At 35.1% G+C, this 24,535-nt stretch overlaps 3 protein-coding genes across 4 annotated transcripts; 2 read left to right on the plus strand and 1 right to left on the minus strand.

Annotated features, from left to right (window-relative positions):
- The first annotated feature begins 14,178 nt into the window (after window positions 1-14,178).
- Window positions 14,179-17,459, plus strand: LOC129906679 (uncharacterized protein C1orf50 homolog). Of its 2 annotated transcripts, XM_055982555.1 has the most exons (5): window positions 14,179-14,189; window positions 14,274-14,320; window positions 14,381-14,550; window positions 14,614-14,775; window positions 16,916-17,459. In XM_055982555.1, the coding sequence occupies exons 2-5, from the start codon at window positions 14,284-14,286 to the stop codon at window positions 17,108-17,110; spliced, it is 564 nt and encodes a 187-aa protein (XP_055838530.1). In that variant the 5' UTR covers window positions 14,179-14,189; window positions 14,274-14,283; the 3' UTR covers window positions 17,111-17,459. The 2 variants fall into 2 exon arrangements, with proteins under 2 accessions (XP_055838530.1, XP_055838529.1); XM_055982554.1 differs by lacking the exon at window positions 14,179-14,189 and having other exon boundaries at window positions 14,266-14,320.
- Window positions 17,460-18,842: 1,383 nt separating this feature from the next.
- On the minus strand, window positions 18,843-20,439 carry LOC129921290 (uncharacterized). Its single transcript, XM_056003045.1, has one exon. The coding sequence runs from the start codon at window positions 20,306-20,308 to the stop codon at window positions 18,911-18,913; it is 1,398 nt and encodes a 465-aa protein (XP_055859020.1). The 5' UTR covers window positions 20,309-20,439; the 3' UTR covers window positions 18,843-18,910.
- Window positions 20,440-23,431: 2,992 nt separating this feature from the next.
- LOC129921206 (very-long-chain (3R)-3-hydroxyacyl-CoA dehydratase hpo-8) lies at window positions 23,432-24,477 on the plus strand. The gene has a single exon (XM_056002941.1). It carries the CDS (start codon window positions 23,584-23,586, stop codon window positions 24,325-24,327), a length of 744 nt encoding a protein of 247 aa, XP_055858916.1. The 5' UTR covers window positions 23,432-23,583; the 3' UTR covers window positions 24,328-24,477.
- The last annotated feature ends 58 nt before the right edge of the window (window positions 24,478-24,535 follow it).

Here is a 24,535-nt window from a genome sequence, read left to right on the forward strand (position 1 = left end):
AATTAGTACATTTTCAACATAAGTACATTTATTTCCTTTTTATTAAGTAACAAAAAATAGCATAAAACAAAATAAGAGAGTTTCAAAGCGAATACTTACCCCTATTACGGTTGGCCTTTGTCATAAAACGACACAAAAACGACTAGCTCTGGAATCCAAAATTGAGGCTAAAGTATAGCAATTATCGTTTCATAAGGAAGAATGGCAGAGAGCGGAGGAAACTGTCAAGTTAAATATTCAATTTTACAAAAATTGCCGCTTCTAGAGCAAGCCGTTTTCTTGTCGTTTTATAACGCCAACCGAAATAGGGATGGCTTTTTTCTGTTCGGTTTAAAGCTTGACCTCCATGTTTTGCATTTTAATGCAGTGCTCCTCCGCGGCGTCCAAAAGCTTTTGTTCGTATTTCTGTTGGCTATAATGCAATTGTTGCTGCTTTAAAATTTGCTGTTTTTTTTTTTATTTCGTTTGTCGTCAGGGTCTTCGATTTTTTTAATCATTTCTGAAAATATATAGGTAGGTTCATATTTATTTAGATAAAAAAGTATTTATTTACTTACCTTCCTTACTGCTAGCGCTTTCAAATTCAACAAAATAATAACAAACTTCAAAAAATGAAAAAAAAAACTTAATTCTTGATTAAGTTTCGACAACCAAACTGACAGATAGATTGGAAAATGGAATGATTTTTGGAAAAACTATGATTTGTTGATCAAAGTGAAAAAAAAGTGAACAAACGCTCTATGATTATCAAGGATTCTTAATCCTCAATTAAGGGGAATCCATAATGATCAAATCGACGATTTAACCCACTCTCAACAAACTGGCCCTAAATCTAATATTTTCACCTTCTTTCAATCCGAGATTTAGAACAAAACTCGAGATTTATGCTAAATCTACTTAGCTAAATCTCGGATTTAGAGTAGGTGGAAACGTAGTATAAGTATCTACTGCTAAGTACTTTTGGTTGTAAACAACTCCATTTCTTCTATAGAAAAAATAGCCGTTTTTTATTATCACTTGATCCATATAGATCATTAATTAAAATGTATTACAACAACTACATGAGATCTTGCAAGATCGCGATTCGTGATCCTGATGAAAAGCAAGATCACGATTCGTGATCCTGATGAAAAGCAAGATCACGATTCGTGATCCTGATGAAAAAAGTACTTAGCAGTAGATACTTAAGGCCAAAGGAACACAGCTATTTGTATACCTTTGGACACATGTATCGTGTTCCAAGACAAAATCGCATGTAACTCTTGAATTAAGATTCACCAAATTATGAATTATGTACCAAAATGCTTGTGGTCTTTTTCTGAATAAATGTTCCAAATTTCAGAATTTGGTGAATCATACTTTTGAAGTAATCATCTGCGGAAGTTCAAAAATGTTCCAAGACGCACGCGAAAAAAAGAAAATCGCATGTAACTCTTGAATTAAGATTCACCAAATTATGAATTATGTACCAAAATGCTTGTGGTCTTTTTCTGAATAAATGTTCCAAATTTCAGAATTTGGTGAATCATACTTTTGAAGTAATCATCTGCGGAAGTTCAAAAATGTTCCAAGACGCACGCGAGAAAAAGAAAATCGCATGTAACTCTTGAATTAAGATTCACCAAATTATGAATTTTGTACCAAAATGCTTGTGGTCTTTTTCTGAATAAGGGCCAGTTGTACAAATTGAGGGTTAACCCACGGATCAGCTGAACTCGAGTTAACTCTTGAACCAGGTTCAACTTTGAGTGGGTTGTACAGTTGTGGATCAAGTGAGAGTCAGCTGAACCGCAGTTCAGGTTTATATACAAGAAAATTTAAGTATATATAATACCTAATGTCACTAGTGAAAGCTGTCAGCTGTCAAATCAAATAGAATAAAAAATCACTTGTGAAATAAAATTAGTGAAAAAATTTCTAAAAACATTTTGCAAACATTAAATTATAAATCTAAAGTAGGTATATTTAATAATTAAAATTATAGCCACAACAAATGTATTAACATATTTCAACTCGGAACGGGATTTGTCCTTTTTACTTAGACATGAAGCAAGCATTCTTAAAGCCGCGGCCCTCCATTACAGCCAGCCGAAATGCAATGCAAAAGCATTCTTCGCTCAAAAATTCTGAGTGGAGGTCTACAGGTTCTTCAATCAATGAATCCATTCAACGAAGAAAAAACGAAGCTCGAAGCCGTGCTAGTACAGCTAGTAGGATTCCAACAGAACCCCAGTAATCATCAAACTCCAAGCTGCTACGATCAACCGACATTTAGCTCTGTACACCAAAGAATTTAATCAGTCATCTAGTCTTCTCAGAGAAAGAGAAGCAAGACTTTCTGACCCATTGTTATCAGGTTAGATAGTGGTATCAGAACGATTTTGCAAAAAGAATTATCTTATTGGCACCAGAAATTTTCCCAGAGCATTCAGTTCCGGAATTCGAAAGTGAGCTGAGCATGAGGACAATGCAAAAGATTTTGTCATGCAAGAGGTTATTTAATGTGGCAAGCCATCAGTTCGCGTCAAGGCCTTGACATTCCCCATGAAATACAGCATGTAAATGGACTCCATGAAAGTATTTTTAGACTTGTCAATAAGTGAACCAAAGAACAAATTTCGAACATAAAGAAATTGCCCAGAGCAAGATTTCTTTTAAGTGTTTTTGATATCCTGGCAAAAGATGTTGGGTCGAAGGAGCTCTGAGTTTACTTATCAATTCAGGAACACTTGTAACAATTTTGGGATTGTTGCGTCAAACACGTGGTGATATACCTTCTATCAAAAACACATACGAACAATCGGTTGTCTATGAAGATACTGTTTTGAAAGTAAGTTGACGAAAAACTTATTCTTTTATGGGACCTGAATTAGCAAAACTAATGAAGATCGTAATAAGAATATGCCGAGGTGCTAATTGACAAGAAATAAGCAACAATGAGTTGGTAAGTGAAGATATTTCTTTTCTTTTAAAAAAACAACAAACAAATATTTTTAAATAAAAAATTGGAAAGGCAGTGCAATTCTGAAAAAAAGAAAATATGAATCAGCACAAAACATAAAAATTTCAAGCAAATTCATCAACATGTTTTTAAAAAATTCATACTAATATATTTGTACATTTTAGATGGGTACGTGTAGAATGGTACACTGGAGCTATCAAGTCGTACTGGTCAACTGGACCGAAGAAAATATTACTCAAACTATAAAAATGGTTCACAGTTCATTTCACTTGGAAAAACTACTCTATATTGTCTAAATGATGTTTCGCGACCTCAAAATCCATCTGATACAAAGTCAAGAGTTTTTCTGACGGCTTCACATTCAGCAACAGTTTTACAGTACAGTAAAGACCCCGTGTAAGAAGGAAGCACTACCACTATTTGTAGTACCACTACCAACAGAAATACTCTTAATGGAGAGTTCCGAAAATTTCACTGAACACCGCGTCCAAAGAAGTAGACTATATAGTTTTCATTTTCAGTTTGTCTGGCGTTCCAATGAACGAAATGCTAGTAAATTCTTGGTCAGTGCAAATGCATGGTCTTGGCGAGCGGAAAGAATCTATACCTAGAGCAGTTGACATTTCAATATTGCGCTCACAACAGATTCAAATCTGTGTTCTCAATTCCAATTGTGTTCTCTACCGGCATCAAGCTTCGAATTTTTTGAATGTCACCTGCTGGACATGAATCACATTCTTCGTTGTCAGAGAACGAACTTCTTATCCAAAGTATTCTCCGACAAAGCCTTCTCCCCTGAAAGCTACATATTAGATATACATATGCAGAGCAGAACTTGCAACTACTGCTGTAAATTTTCACAAATGTTGACAAATCAAGCACACTCGGAAAGATGGGATGCCAATAAACTAAGATGGTTCTAATGATGATGTTAGCAGTAGAACACCTGCTGCTGATGCACAGGGAGCATCTTCAGTAGCTGCAGCAAATAGAAACAAAACAGTACTATGTATATGCAGTCAAAACCTTAAATAAAGAAAATTCTCATAGATTCTATAAAAATGATTTGATTTTTTATTTCTTTTAATTTCCAGCTGCTCACACTGAAGTTTCACCAACACCAGAACAAATTGTTTAATGGATTTTAGAGCATCCAAATCTGTGTCCACCAATGCATCGTCTAAAGGTAGTGTATTGTAACGATGAATTACTGAACTACTTTTAAGATAAAAGTCTGAACACACTACCTACTCCTGCAAAGGTAGAAATGTGAACGGACCTTTAGTAATTAAGAAAAATATCTCATTGAACACATCTAAAAATATCCCACTGAACACATCTAAAAATATCTCACTGAACACATCTCAAAATATCCCACACTGAACACATCTCAAAATATCCCACTAGACTGGAAGTATGAAGTGCCCTTCCTGGAAAGGAAGTTTCGAGAGACAGGGACGAGAGCCTTCGAGGACGTTCTCGAGTCTCGAGATTCCGGTATAAAAGGCAGCGTAGACACCGACCGGAGACAGTTTAATCTTGAAAGTGAAAGAGTACAGTACAAAGTGAAATAAAGTGTTGCGAATTGTTAGTAGTAAATAAAGTGATTTAAAAGTGTGTTTGTTTGAGCGAATAATAAAAGTAAATTGAGTTGAAATAAAGTGTGTTCTTATTTGAACGGAAATATAAGTGGAAATTAAATAAGTTTTATTGTGAACCCGGAATAAAACATTACATTGGTGTCAGAAAAGTGGAATAAAACTTATTTATTTGTGCGAATCAGATAATTTCGCGAATAAAATAAAAAGTGCGCGTGTGTTTTAACAATAAACAAAGTGTAAAACATTTTGAAATAAGTAAAAGTGCTCGCGTTTTGAAAAGTTAAAATGGGTAAAACACTAAGGCCCATTTGCTGAAACGAAACTTAAATATTTATGTGAAACATAAACCCTTAAATTCTACACAGCCGTTTGCACGAACTTCAAATTGAGTCATAAATTCCTCTAAGTTTAACATAACTTAGGGGGAAGAAATAGTAGAACATAAGTAGTTAATGTTCTACTTAAGCATATTTATTTGGCAAAAAAGGGAGAATTCCAGCTCAAAAAATGATGCCATGGTACAAAAATGGACAAAAATTAAATAAAGTAATATCAGTTAACTTACTTTTATGAATAGTAACCATCTGCAAATACAAAAATTCACTGAACAAAATTTTATGGGAATATTAACCTTTTTTTTATTCTAATTTTGACGTACACATACATTCACAAAACACATACACATTCGCTAAAATTAATCCATTTACTAAATTTAACACCAATTTTGTTAGACTTTCACTAATTTCACCATTTTCTTTTAATTTAAAGGCATTTTTCACCATATTTTTCATAAATTATCTCAAAAATAATTAAAACTAACTGACGTTTTTATCGTTTTGACAAATTTATTTGAAGTTCTCAGCGATTTCTCGCATGAAAGTAAATCATTGCTAGGTTGAAAATAAATATTTTTTAGCAACTTAAAATAAACTAAGTAAAACATAAGAGTTATGTTTGACCTAGCTAAGATTAGAATTTATGACTAGTATGAGCAAATGGGCCTAAATCAGTTAAGTTTGACTGAGTTGAAGGCGGAATTGACTAAGCGAAGTCTTCCTACTGCTGGATCGAAAAATGATCTCATTATTCGTCTACAGGATTATTTAACCCAGAAAAACGAAGATTTGGATACATTTCAATTCGAGGTTGAAATGATAGAAGAACGAGTAAGTACTAGTTCCGATATGTCATCCATGATGGCTGTTCTCCTTGCAAAATTTGAAGAACAGAAAGAACAAATTGAGACACAACGCAAGGAACAGAGAGAACAAATGGAAAAACAACGTACCGAGCAAAGGAGTGAACAACAGAGTGTTCTCGAACAAATGGAAAAACAACGTACCGAGCAAAAGAGTGAACAACAGAATCTTCTCGAAAAATTAGATGAACAGAAAAACATCATCCAAGGTAAGCTTGACGCGATCGAGAACAAGTTCGTTGCTATTGATGCTTCCATCAAATGCGTTGAAAAGCAATCTCAAGAAAAGTTCGAGAAAGTTGAAGAAAAACTCGAGAAAGTAGAAGGAAAGTTCGAGAAAGTGGATGACAAGTTTGAAAAAATGGAAGTTAAAATGCAAAGTATTACTGAGGAACTTGACAAGGTTCGGAAAATTAAGATTCGAGAAAGTTCTGGTGAGTACCCAAAGAAGAAGGAAATGCATCCACCAACATTTGATGGACAAAGTTCTTGGTCGATCTACAAGAAACAGTTTGAGGCAGCTGCAACAACAAATGGCTGGGATGACGAAGACAAATGTATAGCGCTGACTCTTGCTCTTAGAGGTCCTGCTGCTGAGTTGTTACAAACGTTACCACCAGAAAAGAATGGTAACTTTAACGCTCTTGTCCAGGTCATTGAAAAACGCTTTGGAGATGGCCATATGCAGGAAGTCTTCCGCGTCCAACTCAATACAAGAGTCCAGAAAAGAGGAGAAACTCTGCAACAACTTCAAGCAGATATTGAAAGGTTGGCTCATCTGGCATATCCGACAGCAGGAGACGACATTATCAATCAGTTTGCGACAGAAGCCTTTGTACGTGCTGTATCTGATATAAATCTTCAGCGAGCAATTCGAACAGCTGGAAAACGTTCCCTTCCTGAAGCATTAGCGTTTGCACTGACTATGGAAGCAGCAGAACAGGCTTCTCAAGGCGTTCATCGGGTAAGAGAAGTTGCAGTGGAGGAATGCTCTTGTCAAAAACTCGCGTTCCAAAGAAACCAGCGAGACGGAGCTGCTCGATGCTGGAACTGTAACAAGACAGGACATCTCCAGCGGCAGTGCAGATTGCCACCAAGAAGAACTGCTTGCGAACACTGTGGAAACAGGAATATTGCCCAACAACAGGTAAGCGATACAACTAACACTCATGCTCATCTTGTTTCCCATTCGGGAAACGAGTAAGGACCAACTTCGAGGGGCAGAAGCTGGTTTCTGGTATCGATGGCCCCAGAACCACAATTCAAGTCTCACAGAGTAAACGAGACAACAAAAGTCTGACAGTGGAGGCGACCATAAACAACAAACAACACGTGGCTACAATTGACACCGGTGCCACCGCCTCTATTGTACGAAGAGACTTGGTGAAGATGACATGGCTACATAACACCAACAGCTACCGTCTGAAGACAGCCACAGGAGAAGCAGCAAGGGTGTACGGTGAAGTTCGTCTTACGATCCGTATGGCAGAACTAGAGTTTTCGCATGTGTTTTTGGTGGCAGATATATGTGACGAGTGCATCATTGGAATCGACTTCATGAAGGACCATGAAATCATTTTGGATATAGGTAATCAAGTCCTGAAATACAGAAATGTGGAGATCCCAATGGTCTATGGCAACGACTATTCAACAACAATTAGAACTGTCATCAAAGAAGACATGTGCCTGCCTCCTTCTTCAGAAGTTTTTGTGTGGACGAAACTAAAGGGGAATATTGGAAGCCATCGATACCTCATGGTTGAGCCAGAAGTTAAACAAAGTTCCCAAAACATCATCATCGGGAAGACTCTTGTGGCACCAAAGAACAACATGGTACCTGTACGCATACTTAACATCAAACCGTACCCAATCAAGCTTAAGAAAGGAGAAGTTGTTGGGCAATGTGAATCTGTGGCCGCAATAACTAAGATCAACGAGGTGGATACACAGATGACTATGAACTCGGAGAAACTAAAGAAACAAATTCTCAAATCAGACAACTTGAGTCAACATCAGCTTAATGTTGCGGGAAGTCTTCTTCACGAATATGCTGATATTTTCTCTTCACCCAGCGGGCAATACGGCCGGACACAACTGGTGCAGCATCGAATCGATACAGGAGATGCTAGGCCGATTCGTCAACCAGCAAGACGTCTCCCGTTGGCCAAACAAGGTGAAGTTGAAGAAATGATAACAACAATGAAGAAAGACGGGCTAATCGAAAATTCCAAAAGCCCTTGGGCATCACCGGTAGTTCTCGTCAAAAAGAAGGATGGAAGCACTCGATTTTGTGTTGACTACCGCAGGCTGAATGATGTGACGAAGAAAGACAGCTACCCACTGCCAAGAATCAGCGATACTCTAGATGCAATGGAAGGAGCACAATGGTTTTCGACTTTGGATTTGAAGAGTGGCTACTGGCAGGTAGAAATCCATCCAGAAGATCGGGAGAAGACGGCTTTCTCCACAGGAAATGGTCTGTGGCAGTTTAATGTCATGCCGTTTGGGCTATGCAATGCCCCAGCTACTTTTGAGCGCTTAATGGAGTGCGTTTTAAATGGATTAACCTGGAAATCTTGCCTAGTCTATTTGGATGATGTCATCGTTTACGGGAAAACATTTGATGACCATTGTGAAAACCTAAAGGCTGTATTCCAAAGGCTACGAGAAGCACATCTTAAGTTGAATCCAAAGAAATGTGCACTTTTCAAGACCGAGGTTAAATATTTGGGGCATATCATCTCATCCCAAGGAGTGAAGACTGATCCTGAAAAGGTTGACACTGTGAAGAACTGGCCAACCCCTCAGGACAAGCATCAACTTCGGAGTTTCCTCGGTCTGGCAACGTACTATCGACGATTTGTGAAGGATTTTGCGAGAATCGCCAAAAGCTTGCACCAACTTACGGAGAAGGGTAAACCCTTTAAATGGTCAGGTGAGTGTGAGAAAAGCTTTCAGGAACTGAAGCTGCGGTTATGTGAAGCTCCTGTGCTGGCCTATCCGACTCCAGGCAAACAATTCATCATTGACGCAGATGCAAGTAATGTTGGAGTTGGTGCTGTTTTATCGCAAGTTCATGACGGAGAAGAAAAGGTCGTTGCCTATTTCAGCAAGGTACTCTCGAAACAAGAAAGAAACTATTGCGTGACCAGAAGGGAACTTCTAGCTCTGGTATTGGCAACAAAGCACTTCCATAAGTACATCTATGGACAGAAGTTCCTTCTTCGCACAGATCATGGTGCACTAAATTGGCTTTTGAACTTCAAAAATCCAGAGGGTCAAGTAGCAAGATGGATCGAGATACTTCAGACGTATCAATGTCAGATTCAACATCGAAGAGGAAAACTGCATTCAAATGCAGACGCATTATCTCGACGCCCGTGCAAGCAAGACTGCAAACATTGCACACGACTAGAAGAAAAGGAAGTTGTCGCTGTTAGAAGAACGAGAGCTGATCCCATTTGCGGCTGGAGTAATGAAGAACTCAGAATGGCCCAACAGGAAGATTCGGACATCGAACCCATCCTTGCATGGAAGGAACATCAAGAGAAACCAGAATGGGCCGACATCTCCGACCGAAGCCCCACTCTAAAAGCATATTGGGCACAATGGGACTCACTTCATGTGCAAGAAGGGCTACTCAGGCGTAAGTGGGAATCCGCAGATGGTAAATCCTATGTAATGCAGCTAGTCGTACCTCAGTCGAAGGTAAATGATGTTCTCCGAGAGATGCACGGTGGAACTTCTGGAGGCCATTTAGGCATCAACAAGACGCTGGAAAAGCTACGACAGCAATTCTACTGGTTACGTATGAGAGAAGACGTTGAAAAGTGGTGCCGAAAATGTGATACTTGTGCCGCTAGCAAAGGACCAGCTAGAAAAATCCAAAGCAAGATGCAGCAGTACAATGTGGGTGCACCTTTTGAGAGAATTGCAATAGACGTAGCAGGTCCTTTTCCCGAAACCAACAACGGAAATCGATACATCCTTGTAGTGATGGACTACTTCAGCAAATGGCCTGAGGCATTTGCCATTCCAAACCAGGAAACCAAAACAGTTGTGGATAAGATTGTCTTTCATTGGGTGAGCAGGTTCGGAGTACCCATGGAACTTCATTCCGACCAAGGAAGGAACTTCGAATCTAAGATTTTTCAAGAGGTTTGCTCACTCCTTGGCATCAAGAAGACGCGAACAACACCGCTTCATCCACAATCTGATGGGATGGTTGAGCGATTTAACAGGACACTTAAGGAACACCTGTCAAAAGTAGTCAATGATAATCAACGAGACTGGGACCGACATATTCCATTATTCTTGATGGCTTATAGAAGTGCAACACATAGTTCTACTGGACATACACCATCGGAAGTCCTATTTGGCTCAACAATACGTCTGCCAAGTGAGATAAAATTTGGAAGTGTTCCAAACGAGCCACATGAAATGGATGAGTACGTAGATAACCTGAAAGGAACACTGGCTGACATTCACCAACGGACAAGGACAAATATAAAAGCGTCTAGTGACAGGATGAAAACAAGATATGACGCACGAGCGACAGCAACAGGGTTTCAAGAAGGAGAACTTGTGTGGTTTTACAATCCCCACCGACAAAAGGGACTATCACCGAAGCTACAACAAAACTGGGAAGGCCCTTACACAGTAATAACCAGAATTAACGACGTGGTTTACCGTATACAAAGAGGGGTAAGAGGCAAACTTAAGGTAGTTCATTGTGACCGTTTACATCGTTATAATGGTGATAGAAGCAATGGAGTTGTTCGGGACGAACAATCCTAAGAGGGGGGCAATGTAACGATGAATTACTGAACTACTTTTAAGATAAAAGTCTGAACACACTACCTACTCCTGCAAAGGTAGAAATGTGAACGGACCTTTAGTAATTAAGAAAAATATCTCATTGAACACATCTAAAAATATCCCACTGAACACATCTAAAAATATCTCACTGAACACATCTCAAAATATCCCACACTGAACACATCTCAAAATATCCCACTAGACTGGAAGTATGAAGTGCCCTTCCTGGAAAGGAAGTTTCGAGAGACAGGGACGAGAGCCTTCGAGGACGTTCTCGAGTCTCGAGATTCCGGTATAAAAGGCAGCGTAGACACCGACCGGAGACAGTTTAATCTTGAAAGTGAAAGAGTACAGTACAAAGTGAAATAAAGTGTTGCGAATTGTTAGTAGTAAATAAAGTGATTTAAAAGTGTGTTTGTTTGAGCGAATAATAAAAGTAAATTGAGTTGAAATAAAGTGTGTTCTTATTTGAACGGAAATATAAGTGGAAATTAAATAAGTTTTATTGTGAACCCGGAATAAAACATTACAGTATCATAAACACCTGATGGTAGCATCATGATGCAAATCGGGCGCCATAACCCTGAAGCTGATTCGGACAATGATAGCAAAGATTTGCGACTCGAAGGGATTTCCAATTTGCAGATCAATACGCTATGTATGTAAAAGAGTTGGTGTACCCAGGAATAACTTTACGTTGTTGCCGATACCACATTGAGCATCTTGAAATGCCTAAAACAAAAATATTTGTTAAATAAAAAAATTATGTCTGTAAAAGATAAATTATTTTATTTTCTCTACCGACTATTTTTTTTTTTTTAATTTTGACATAATTACAAGAAAGTTATTTCTTTAATTTCCACAACCTATTACCTGAACTGTCAAACAATATAAGATTAAAGTGAGAAAGCAACATTTTTCGAACTAAAAATCCCCTGATCCACAGCTAACCCTCCAAAATCGGTGGGTAACTTCTGATCGTGGTTGAGCAGTGGGTTAAGACCTGAACCTCGATTGTACAACACTGCAAATGAGTTGAACCGAGTTCAAACGTTGATCCGAGGATGAACCGCGTTTGTACAACTGGCCCTAAGGCCCAGTTGTACAAACATTTAATCCGTGGTTCAGCAACTTTTATCTTATGAAATCGGTGGTAAGGTTCCAGTTTAGCACTGGTGCAAGGTTCACATATGTAAAAATGGCCACATCCATGCTTGAACCAAAGTTGACCCGCAGCTAATCCGCCGAAATCGGTGGGTTTTAAATTCCTGACCCAAGGCTGATCCACGTTTGTACAACTGGCACTAAATGTTCTAAATTTCAGAATTTGGTGAATCATACTTTTGAAGTAATCATCTGCGGAAGTTCAAAAATGTTCCAAGACGCACGCGAAAAAAAGAAAATCGCATGTAACTCTTGAATTAAGATTCACCAAATTATGAATTATGTACCAAAATGCTTGTGGTCTTTTTCTGAATAAATGTTCCAAATTTCAGAATTTGGTGAATCATACTTTTGAAGTAATCATCTGCGGAAGTTCAAAAATGTTCCAAAAGACAGATCAGTGTCCAAGACTCATGCGAAAAAAAAACAAAATCTTTCTTGTGAGTAACTTCCACTGAATGTTAGTTCTGGGCTAGTGAAGATGTAAACAAACTTTTTTTGTATTATAAAATAGCATTTTTGTTGTAACTCGCATTGGAAATTTTCAAATCAAAGTGTATCTTGTAAATGAAAAACGTCACCTGAACGCATTGTCATAGTATACATTTATATTAAGTGCGTTCAATGTGAAAAAATCTGAATTTAGGTTCAGTTTTGGTGTGTTGAACTCTGCCATTCTCATTCGTGAGGTTTGTGTCCATGATTAACAAATGCTTTTTTTACGTTACGTCACGTTTGTTAATTTTTCTATTTTAGTTATTATTTAATAAACTATGATTCACCAAATTATGAAACTGATGAAATACGATTCACTAAATTGACACTGAATTATGGAGAAATTTTTTTTGAATTTCATGACCAAGTGCTGCTAACTTTACGCCTTACGTAATTTGTTAATAACTTTTAAACTATGATTCACCAAATTGTAAAATTGATTCACTAAATTTCACCTAATTCTCACCTAATTATTTGCATAAAAAATTTTGAAAATCCCCACTAAGTGCTGCTAAGTTGATGGCGGTAGAAATTGAGTTTGAAAATTTTCACTTTTTGACTTTTTGCAAAAAGTGGCCGTTGTAGTTATACCTTAATGATCCGTATAAGCATTCTTATCACCAATTTTGCACGAGCTGCTTTTTGTTTTGACTGTTTTTTATTTTTTTTTTTTATTCTTCACAAGTGGATCGGTTTAAATTTCAGTTGTATAAACGTGGTTAAGCTTTGGTTTAGGAATTTAACTTGCTCTGAGCTTCAAAAAATATTGTGTGTTACATTCATTGCTTAAAAATATTAGGAGTATTCACGATCCGATGTAACTGGTCTTGTATCATTGCAAAAGTGCAAAAGTGTAAAATCTTACAACACCACAACAACAAAATATACGGATTGAAATTTTACAATGGTCTTGCACTTTTGCTATACCTTAACCCTATTTCAAAATAAAAATACAATGGAGTAAAATTATTTTTGACAGATGGCACTCACCGTCGCGTCGCCCATGATAAACAGTTTGTCTTTTTAATTCTGTTAATAAGGGTTGTCGCTACTCATGTCCCGAATTTAGATTCTTTTGATGTAAAATGATAAGTGAAAATTAATTAACCCGAACAAAACAAAGAATTAAATTATAAAAAATGGGAAAAAAGAAGAAGCAACGGTGGAGGAAAAAAAAACATCATGGATTTCATTCATGCTTCAATATTTACTATAGATAAGAAGAGGGGCGTTCACGATCTATTGTAAAAAAATAAAATTTTACATTTTTACTAGGCCTGTTGCACCAGATCGTGAATACCCCTATTGTTTTAATCAGTTTAATGAGAATTGGAAAAAGTTTTAGTAATGTGAATCTCTCTAAAATCTGAAAACGCCTTGTTTTCATTAGTTCACATTTTCGAGGGACTACCTGTAATTGTGATAAATTATACTTGGAAACGAAAATGTTATTTTTAAGCTGGAGCAGACGGTGTGTTCACATTGACCTCACTCCACCGACTCATTTTGACAGCTCTGTATGTCCAATGATTTAAAATGAATATACAATTTCCTGCCTCTTTTTGGCATCTTTTTCTCATTAGCTGCGTTCCTTTGGAAATATTTATCTACTTTTTAGTACTTAAAACTACTTTGATCTACTTTGCTATACTGAAAAAGTAGTTCAAAGCAGCTTTAAGTACTAAAAAGTAGATAAATATTTCCAAAGGAACGCAGCTATTATGAATTACAAGTGAGAAAGCCACACATAATTTCCAAAATGAGACGGTGGAGTGAGGCCAATGTGGACACCTTCCAACTCTGCTAAAATTCTTGAATAAATAAATAAATCATAAAGGAAAACGACATAAATCCGGATTTTAGATTTGTGTTTCCCCCTTAATTCTGTCAACATCTGTTTTTCTTATCACCTGTCATTTGGCATTTTGAGAACTAAAAAAAAAACACGCAGGTAGGTTGGTGGTGAAATTACTTTCTTGGAAAAAATTTTGTTTATTTCTTTAATTTTATTTAATTTTAATTTTATAATGAAAAGAAGTGCCAGCATGGAGCGTTTATCCTATCATGTTGCAGTTAAAAAAGGTATCTTTCCAACAAAAATTCATAATCATCCTTCAGTTAACCAAATAATTCTATTTTTAGCACAACTTGTCGAAAGAAATCCAATGCCAAATGGTGTGGGTCTCTTGGATCCAAGTCGTGTATCAATGCATGATGCCAACGATATTATATCTTTGGCAACACAAATTCAACAAGCCGATCAGCATCTGCAATCGAATGCTTGTGGAAAATTAACTTTAATACTTGATCAGGTAAAATGCTCTTGTTTTTTTTTTTGTAGAATTCACTTTATCATTTTTAAAATTCTGTTAAAGATAAAAATGCTACAAGCACAAGCCGCTTCTATTTTACAAGAAACCGAAGAGAGTCGCATCCTTCATGGTGCGGCTTGTAATTTCGCAAAGAAACCTGGAACAATCTATCATCTTTATCAAAGGCCATCGGGTCAACATTATTTCAGCATGTTATCACCAGCCGTAAGCAAAACAATTTAAATATTTTTTTGTTTGTTTTCTCTGTTTTTGTATTGTCGTCATGTATTGTACTAGATTTAAGATTTTTTGCTTTCCTTAAGGTTTACTAGTTTTCTTCACCCAACTCTTCGCTCCTGTCTCTCGCCTTTTCACTTCTCACTTCCTCTTAACCCTTTATCAACTCCTCCACTCTCTTTTTCCCCTGACCTGCATCTTTCTAATAAAAAAAAGTCCCCATGTTTCTTCTTCCCCCTCACAAACTGTAAACACTTACCCGATATCTTGAAATAATACAGTCAAATAAGGAGAAAAAAGGGGTAAATCTCGGAATGAATGTTAGTAGAAATTTTTTTTGCTCAATATCTTCCTTTTGCCATTCTATAACATATCTCAAAAGTCTAGAAAAATCTCATGTCCGATTGTCGCGATTTCAAGGTCAAATCGCGAAATAGAGATTTTCAAAATTAGCAAAAATAGGCTATGGTATTATATACACATATGATACATGATTTCAGGGTATTTTTTAATGCTGAATATTCAAACAAAGATTAAAATGAAAAAATTAGCCTATTAGCACTTATTCCTAAGATGAACAAGAATCTTCTTTAGTGCATATCCTAAAATTTGCCCCTCCATCAAAAAATACCATTATTTCGTAGGTATATACATATATTTTTTGTAATGGATTGTTTTGATTTTTAATAATGATGGATTCTAAAATCTTCATGCAAAATTTGGTTCATCTGCATTAACTTTTAAGGGTTTTTCGGCAGTAAGTTTGCAACTCTTATAATAATATGAGTTGACAGATGAAAAACAGGTATAACCTTTTCCAGAGACGTCAGATTGTCTTGATTTTAGATTTTTTGGAATCAGCATTAAAAAATACCTTGAAATCATGTATCATATGTGTATATAATACCATAGCCTATTTTTGCTAATTTTGAAAATCTCCATTTCGCGATTTGACCTTGAAATCGCGACAAGCGGACATGAGATTTTTCTAGACTTTTGAGATATGTTATAGAATGGCAAAAGGAAGATATTGAGCAAAAAAAATTTCTACTAACATTCATTCCGAGGTTAAACCCTTATTTGACTGGATTAAAAGCCAAAATCTCGAAGGACAGAATATCGAACAGCCAAAATGTCGAAAAACAATTCACTTTTGAGACAATGATTAAGATTTGCGCCCGGAAACCTTGAGCATTGTCTCAAAAGTGAATTGTTTTTCGAGAATTATCTTGCTTATGGTATTTAAGAAGCAAAATTTACGTGAATCTAATTCTTGGAGCTTAGAGTCTTAATCCGTTCGGTTTATAACACCGAGGAAAATAAAGCACTTTGAATTAAGGCAATGCTCTTCTTAAATTTATATTTTTTAAATAATAAGATTTCCTATAAAAATAAATACATAAAATCTTTAAAAATAAGAAGATTCTTCTTAAAAATTTCAAGTAAAAATGAAGTGATTAATTTTATGAGATTTCTAATTGAGATCAAAAGATTTAACAAAAATAAAAAGATGTTCATCTTAATTAAAAAATATTCTTTAAATTTGGTAACATTTTGCACCGTACATGCTTTTTTCAGGTACAAGAAACTAAGAAGATTTGTCCGCTTATTTAAAGCAAACCAATTTTCAAAAATCCTCTTAAATAAATACATGACTTTTGTGTACGTTATCGGCAGGAGGAAAAAAAAAGATGAGTTGGAAAATAAACTAATAATATGAGCGAGAAGCATAATACACCAATCTGCTTCCACATTGATCGATATAGTTTTATTTTGTTATCATGATCTATATTGATAATTTTTCAGTGGTCGTAATTAAACGCAGTTTATGTTGTGAACATAAAAAATTGTAATTGTTTTATTAAACTTTCCTGGTAAACCAACAATATTTTCATATCATTCCGGAAAGTTTAACAAACAAAAACTATGAAAACAAAATGTTCGAGATTTTTTCGAGTTGTAATTTTATGTTTTTGAGATTATGTAATTCGAGAAATTTGTACGTTCGAGATTTTGGTAATTCCAGATTTTTGCATTTGAGATTTTTATTTTCGAGATTTTGTCCATTCGAGATTTTTGTCGTTCTAGATTATGTATTAATTTGGAATTTATTTGTTTATACTCTCAGGAATGGAATGGAGGATGTGATCACAAATTTGTTGGAAGCTATCGACTTGAATTCGACTCTAGCTGGACGCCAATGGATAAAATCTTAGAACGCGATGAAAAGATGCAATGGGCACAGAAATGTCTCAGAGCACCGTATTCAGAAAAACAACCTCAACTTTCGATTGAAAGTGACTTTTTAGAGAAAATGGAATGAATGATGAAGGCGATTTTAAGGGTTAATTTTGTTTTATATTTTTTTTTCTTATTTCTTTTCTGAGAAAGATTATTAGGTTAGGTCAAATTGTATGTTAAGAATGAATGTATTTTCTTTTTTTTTATAGACAAATGTAATCTTGTAGGTAGTTCATATGAAAACTACTTAATTAAATTTCTATATTTTTGAGAAGCTTATATTTGGAAAAATATATGGCTATGGTTATATAGTCTTTTTTTAAGTATAAATTTGCTAAGGGTTTAAGTAGTTTTCATTGAACTACAATATACTTTATATTTATTTACATTTATTAAATTTACCTCAAATAAAATATAAATTTAAGTTTAAACATGAGTGTTTTCATTGAAAGTAGGTAAGTTGGTTTTACCCAAAGAGAATTAGCTTTGTTTCACTAAACCGGTTTCTAGTTCATCATAATGGACTTCATACTTTCTCTATAATGAAAAAAAAAAAAATAAAAAATTTTGTAATTTTATTATTCCAGCTGAATAGTTTCTACTAATAATGAAGAATATTAACTTTAAACTGGTTCATACAAAATTTTAACCCCTAGTATGTGAAATTACTGTAACAAACCACAAGAAGATCCTACAAAAGCTGAACAAACTATCTTTTTTTTCTTTTGAAGCTTATAACATAACTTTTAAATATTGCTTTATCGAAATTGTACACCATATTTCTAATAAATTGCACTAATAGTTTTTAATTGGCACTCAATGTTGAAAGTTCGGCTTTTGTGTAAAAACTAAGAAAAAATAAAAATAAATAAAAAAGTTGAGATTTTTCAAAGCCTGTTTGACGTGATTAAGGAATGAAATCTTTCGATTCACGTGAATCGAATAGCAGAATAGGGCTGCTATTGTAACTACTACAGTTGGCTCACGATAATGCACGAGCTCATAGTGTTAGAGTGGTTTTAAAATATCTTCAAGATAATTCAATATAAGTTCAAGTGACCTCAACTCCAAAAATTTATAAAGCGTTTCGCCCAGGTACGACAGTGGGCGAAACGCTCAAGATATTTTATTAGTTGATAAACCAACAAAAAATGCGATCCTGAGAAATACTAAAGAAAGACCAATTACAATGGCTTTCCTATAGAAGTAATGTAATTTACGTCAAATTGTTATGGCAACTTAGAATACCTCCCTTTTTTGTACCGATTTCATAAACCAATTTAAAAAACACAAAACCGTTTTATAGGAGAAACCCTACTGACTTGCGATACGCTATTAAATTTTGTTAAACTAATAATTTGGTTATATTATTAACGATTCGTTTCTTAAAATTGTTTTTGCACATTGTTTTTATTTCGGTTGCATTAGAAGGCGAAGACTAAACTCTCAATATCAATGCATGAATGTTTGCCTAATCGTTGAACTAGAGTCTAATGTTCGATTCGCGAGTCATAATAAGGTTCTAGCTTTTTAAACCATCGGTTTCACGCACACACACAATCGATAGAGTGCTTGCATTATCTTTATAGCAATTTTGAATGCCAGCAAATAATATCTTAAGGTACAAGTTATCAATTCAATTCATCATTAACTGCTATAACTGTTGATCAGGTAAAGATCTATTTATTTGAATAAATATATTTATTTTATATGAAATGCTAGACTAATGAACGGAATATAAATATTATGGTTATAAAAGTGTCTAGCAAAAGCATAATGATTAAATCAATTTATTAGTCTTTAATAAAATTTAACGAGATAACAACATCTTAAAAATAATACTTTATTTAAATACAAAAATACATACAACAATTTTTTCAATTTATGCAATTTTAATTCGTAATCTTAAAAGAATATAAACTAGAGAGCTAGATAACAACATATATAAACTTAATATAACAATACTTGTAACCGGACTACGATCTGAAGGATTCAAAAACATGTTTACACATCCCGTAAGAACATTTGCCACAAGAAAAAATACCAATCCATTACGATTTGTTGCTTCCATCAGTGAAGGTAGTTTATATTCTCCTCCAGTCGTTGACCATGCATAGAATACATAATCCGACATAATTATATAGAGCAGTAAGATTGTCAAAGCGATTGAGAATGTCCAAGAAACATATCCAAAATTAGATATTCGTCGTGATATACGAATCGTTGGAATACAGATGAATGTTATAATCCAAGCTAGAGCTGCCATAATAGCAAATCGTTTAACCTTTTTCGAATACTCCTCAACCATTAAAGTTGTTTCTGAGAATAGGAAACGTCCAATATACATGGCCAATAGATAAATGGCCACAAATCCAGGAAGTGAACAAAAACCTTCTCGATTTGCAACAAAGAAAGTTGAACGATCTTCTTTACGATTCATCACATAATCAGCAACGTTATAGAGAAGAAGACATTCGTGTGTAGTAAGGATAAACATTCCAAGAAGAAGCAGCTGAAGCTCTGAACCAACAACAGAGCTTATCAATCCACCGAAGAGCTTCGTTAGTCCCAGAGTAAAGAAAGCATTCAAATGTTTGCCATACTCTGTATCATCTTGATGGTAATTAATTGTTTGAATGACAATCGTTCTGGCCAATCCCAAGAACAAAACAGGCCCAACTACTTTGGGAATCTTTAAAAAATCTTTGCCGGTTTTGGGGGGTTTTGAAACGATTCCCATACTAAAGACAAATAACCCTATTCCAGTGTCCATTAAGCCAACACCGTAGAAACGACTTTTGCGGAAAGATAAGGGGAATGTGGAAAAGTCTATAGCGAGGATACAGACAGCTGTGATAATGTTTATAGTAGATCGGATTAAAGTTAAGGAATTTGGTTGATGACCCAAACTTAAAACTCTTTGTTTGCATTCTAATGGATTGATTTCCATTCTCCTTAGAATCACAAACAGTATTATCATCAGAATGACACATATTACTTCCACATATGGATTCAAGATTGTTACATTTAAAACTATTGGCACAACAATCAAACAAAAATCAAATAGATATTTCCAGAGATCATTTGCAAAGGTAATCTTTAACGATGCAATGTGGGAAGCAAATACTGAGAAGATTATTGGTATTATGGTAAAAAATGTATGAATCACAACTTGAGCTGTTTCCAGCGGTGTTGTAGTGACCATGGCCGAAGTTGGCTCACAACTATTGACATCATTATAATAATTCTCGAATCGGAATTGTGAACAAGTGGATTCCATGGTTTGTTGTTTGATTTATTATTTGTTTATTTAAGCAATCAAGTGTGGCACTCAAGTAGTTTAATAATTTTATCTACAAAAAGAAATAAAAAATGTACCGACCGGTCGCAGCAGAAGCATTTGTTTACTTTTTTTTTGCGATGTCAATTTCTGACGTAAGGTTTTTGACGCAAGTAAAAATTTGAGAGCGCGTTCGGAAATATAAATATATATCTGGATTGGGAATGGGTTTACAAAAAAATTACACAAAAAAAAATTAAAATATTTAAAACCGATTCATTTTAAGGCCGTGTCTGAATTGCGTTAAATAGTTAACCCTGTGTAAAATTTTTGAGGCAATAGGTGTGTTTTTTATTACCACCGGTCTTAACTGGATAAAAAAAACGCCTCGGGGCTTACCGAGAAAAATTGGCGCAGCACTGCATAATTAAATGTTCCGAAATCAGCTGACACAAAAAAGTATAGAGTTGTCATATTTTTCGCTTTTGGGTTTTCTTGTGTGTTTTTGAAAAAAAAAAGTTTAACTAACTATTAAATAAATATTTAAAATAATAATTGTCATTCCAAACATCAAGTTTGATGTTTTTAAACAAATTCTAAACAATTTACGAACAAGTTAATTTGGTAAACAACTAAGCCCAAGGGGCTAAAGTGTTATTGCATTTAACATGTAAATTGCTTAGCCCCGACTGCGTTTTTTTGTCCAGTTAAGACCGGTGGTAATAAAAAATATACCTAATTGTCTTATTGTTTAATATTTTTCTCTGCCTCTTTTCTGCCATGAAACTCCTTTTTAATAAAAAAAAAAAACAAAAACATCTGCAAAAAAATTTAACATAATTTAACCAGGAGCCCATTAAATTTTTAACAGCTGAAAATTTTTTATTCACCTCAATAGTATCAATAATTTTACACGAGGTTAACTATTTACTGCAATTCACACACGGCCTAAAATGAAAATCAAACAAAAAAAGAGAACCATTTGTATAAACGTGGTTCAGTCTTGGTTTAGGAATTTAACTTGCCAATCTCAATGCATTAGCTCAACTTTGGTTCAAGCATAGATTTGGCTTCTTTTAACATAAATGTATATGGATATGTGATAAACCTCATTTTTTACATATTTTGTTTTGCATTTTTGTTTGGCTTATTTTTCGTTCGCTAAATTGTGGCAGATAAAAAATATATGAGTTATTTTCTAGCTGAATCACAACTCGGCTGAAATTCTTAAATGAATTTTACATTCCTATTCTGGCAAACCTCACTGATACCCCAACTAGCACAACATCAGCTTCTGTAAATTGAAATCTCGCAGGATCTACTTTTTATACAGCTTGTATTGAGCTTGCTTCAGAATTTGACTGCTTATAGAAGTTCGGACTTGTTTAACAACTTCTAATAAGTTGTTTAAATACTCTTAAAGAAACTTAAACGAAGAAAGCTTGTTTGTCTAATAAGCCTGTTTAATGAATTTAGAGAAGCTTTACAGAAATTACCAAGTTTTGTATTTGATTTTTGGTTTTGATATTAAATAATCTAGCTAGGACACTTTTTGGTTTTGACATTGAATGCTCGGACATTTTTTTGCTTTTGAACTGATTAAGTTTTTGATTTCATTAATGAATATACTAGGATGGCCGAGTGGGTAGAGTGGTGGACTACCACCAAGCAGATACGAAGTTCGATTCCTAGGTGTGGTAAAAAATTATATACTTTTCAAATTATTCCCAAGTAACAATTTTACTTGCATAAGGTCCATTTTCTTCGATTCGGCAAGCTATAGTTTGTATAAGTTTAGTTTAAGGCTAACTTACGCAAATCATCCATTTTGGAAAAAAAGGAGGCCTTCTTAAGGTTATCTGGAAGTGTTTAGAAGAAGCCTTGTAAATAGAAGTTAAAGAAGACCTTTATAAGACCTGTTTGAACCGTTCTAAAGAAGCCTTCTATTTTCAAGTGACAGAAGGCTTTCATAAGACCTGTTCCAAGAGGTTCTTGTAAGTATATGCAATGTTTTCATCTCTCAAGTATGCAATGTTTTTCACCAATAAGTATGCAAAGCTTTTATCCTGCAGATATGCAATGTTTGTAACACTTTATAAAAAAACATTGCATTTTTATGTGAGGTTTCAATTAGCTCACTTTTTGCCACTCATCTTTAATATTCGAGTATGGTTTACTGGTAAGGTGCTGGCTTGGTATGCAGAGGTACGTGGGATCGATTCCTGGCGGGGCCATTTGTGAAATTAAAAAAAAATGTGTTCTTTTTCAATTAAAATAAAATTCTTCCCATTTCAGAACGACAGGAAAAGCATTGGCATGGCCAAAAAGGAAGAAAAAACAAAATAGAAAAAAATTAAAAGAAAAAAAAAATTCAATAAAATCTTTTTTTTTATTCATAAATTCAAGATCTTATAACAACCTCCATAAGGCCTTATTATAACATCCAATGCAAATGATAGTTTCCTTAGCGAAGCTATAGCTACCGTAAAATGTTTCATTGTTTTGTAAAAAGGCCTGCATAAGGTCGTTTTACGCTGTTCGTCACAAGCTATTAGCTTGTGGATTGCCTGTGGAGGAAGGTCTTTTGGAAATTCGGTAATGTGAGCCAAAATGATTTGCATAAGACTTGTCCTTCTTCTTAAACAAGTCAAAAAATAGCTTGCATTGATTGAAGCTAAATTGTTACTTGGGAACAACCTTACTAAAGTTTAAAAAAAGCTGAAATGTTGCTTTTGTAATACCTTAACCGAAGCTGAAATGTTAGTTGGGTATGGGATCAATTTTAGCTCTTCTAAATTTTTTTGATAGTTTGTATGGGAGCTGAAATTTAACGCTATCTGCGTACTAGGCCTAAGGATTTAAGAAATTCAGATTTAAATCGTTTCATTAAATCTACTTCAGGTATCCCATAGTTTGGGAATGTATGGCCGTTAAAACAGAACCGGTAAATTAAATTAATTTAACGGTAAAACGCGTTTCACATTTTGAAATTTACATTTTTCTTGTGAAACCAGGCATTTTGTGTACCAATTCATGAACACACTATTTTTCTACAACCTGAAACGCTCCAAAAATTTGACAAAAAACTTACCTGTCATTTCATTTTTTTCCAAGTTTCAACCTCAAATCTTCTTCTTTTTGGTTGCTAGATGGATTTGTGCGTAGTCTCTCGTCGGTTGTAGTAAAAGCACTCAAGTTTGTGTGTTTGACCAAAATAAAAAAAAATCAGCCCACAGGTGAAAGTTCACTTTACAAGTAATAAAAAAAAAAAAAAAATGTCACAGTCAAAAGCACCAAAACCAAAGCAAGAATCAGGCTTCCTTACCAAAGCCTACCTCTTCGGTTACAATGCAACTCAAGTTGTCGGCTGGAGTTACATCCTTTACCAACTAGCTCACTACTACTTTATTGCTGGACCCGAATTCAGAGCCTCCATTACTCTCTGGGATTACACTAAACTAGCTGTAATCATATTCCAGAATGCAGCTGCTGTCGAAATAGTCAATGCCGCTTTGGGCTTGGTCAAAAGTAATCCTGTGATTACAACATTTCAGGTTCTTAGTCGAATGATGGTTGTCATTGGTGTGGTTATGGCCACTCCAACTGGAAAAGTCTCTCCCGGCCTGCCAATTGCACTCTTTGCCTGGGCTGTAACCGAAATCATTCGATATGGTTACTATGCTTTGAATATTGTCAAACTTGTGCCTCACATTGTTGTTTGGCTGCGTTATACAACTTTCATTGGTTTGTACCCAATCGGAGTGACTGGTGAATTATTGTGCTTCTGGTGGGCACAAAGTTACGCTCGCTCGAATAAAATCTGGTCAACAGAAATGCCAAATAGTTGGAATGCTACATTTTCTTATTTCTATTTCCTGTGGATCGTAATGCTTTTGTATATTCCACTTTTCCCTCAAATGTATTTGCATATGTTTGCACAGAGGAAGAAGATTCTAGGCGGCGGTGGAAGCAGCAGTTCCAGCAGTTCAGCGAAAGCAAAATCGAAGAAGACTCATTAATTCAATAAATTAACATGAATTAAAAAAAAAAAAGTAGAGGGTTCTCTACTATTTCTAGCATTTTTAAGTAGACTTGTTTGTATTTTTTTTTCTTTATTTTGTAATTTGAATAAATAAAACGTACAAAGGTGTGACTTGTTGGTATGAGAACTTTTTGTTTTTTTATTTTTGAAGAAAATTATTAATTTGAATATGAGTTTTGATTTTG

The sequence above is a fragment of the Episyrphus balteatus genome, chromosome 1 (assembly GCF_945859705.1).
Source record: "Episyrphus balteatus chromosome 1, idEpiBalt1.1, whole genome shotgun sequence".
NCBI classification, from domain to species: Eukaryota; Metazoa; Arthropoda; class Insecta; order Diptera; family Syrphidae; genus Episyrphus; species Episyrphus balteatus.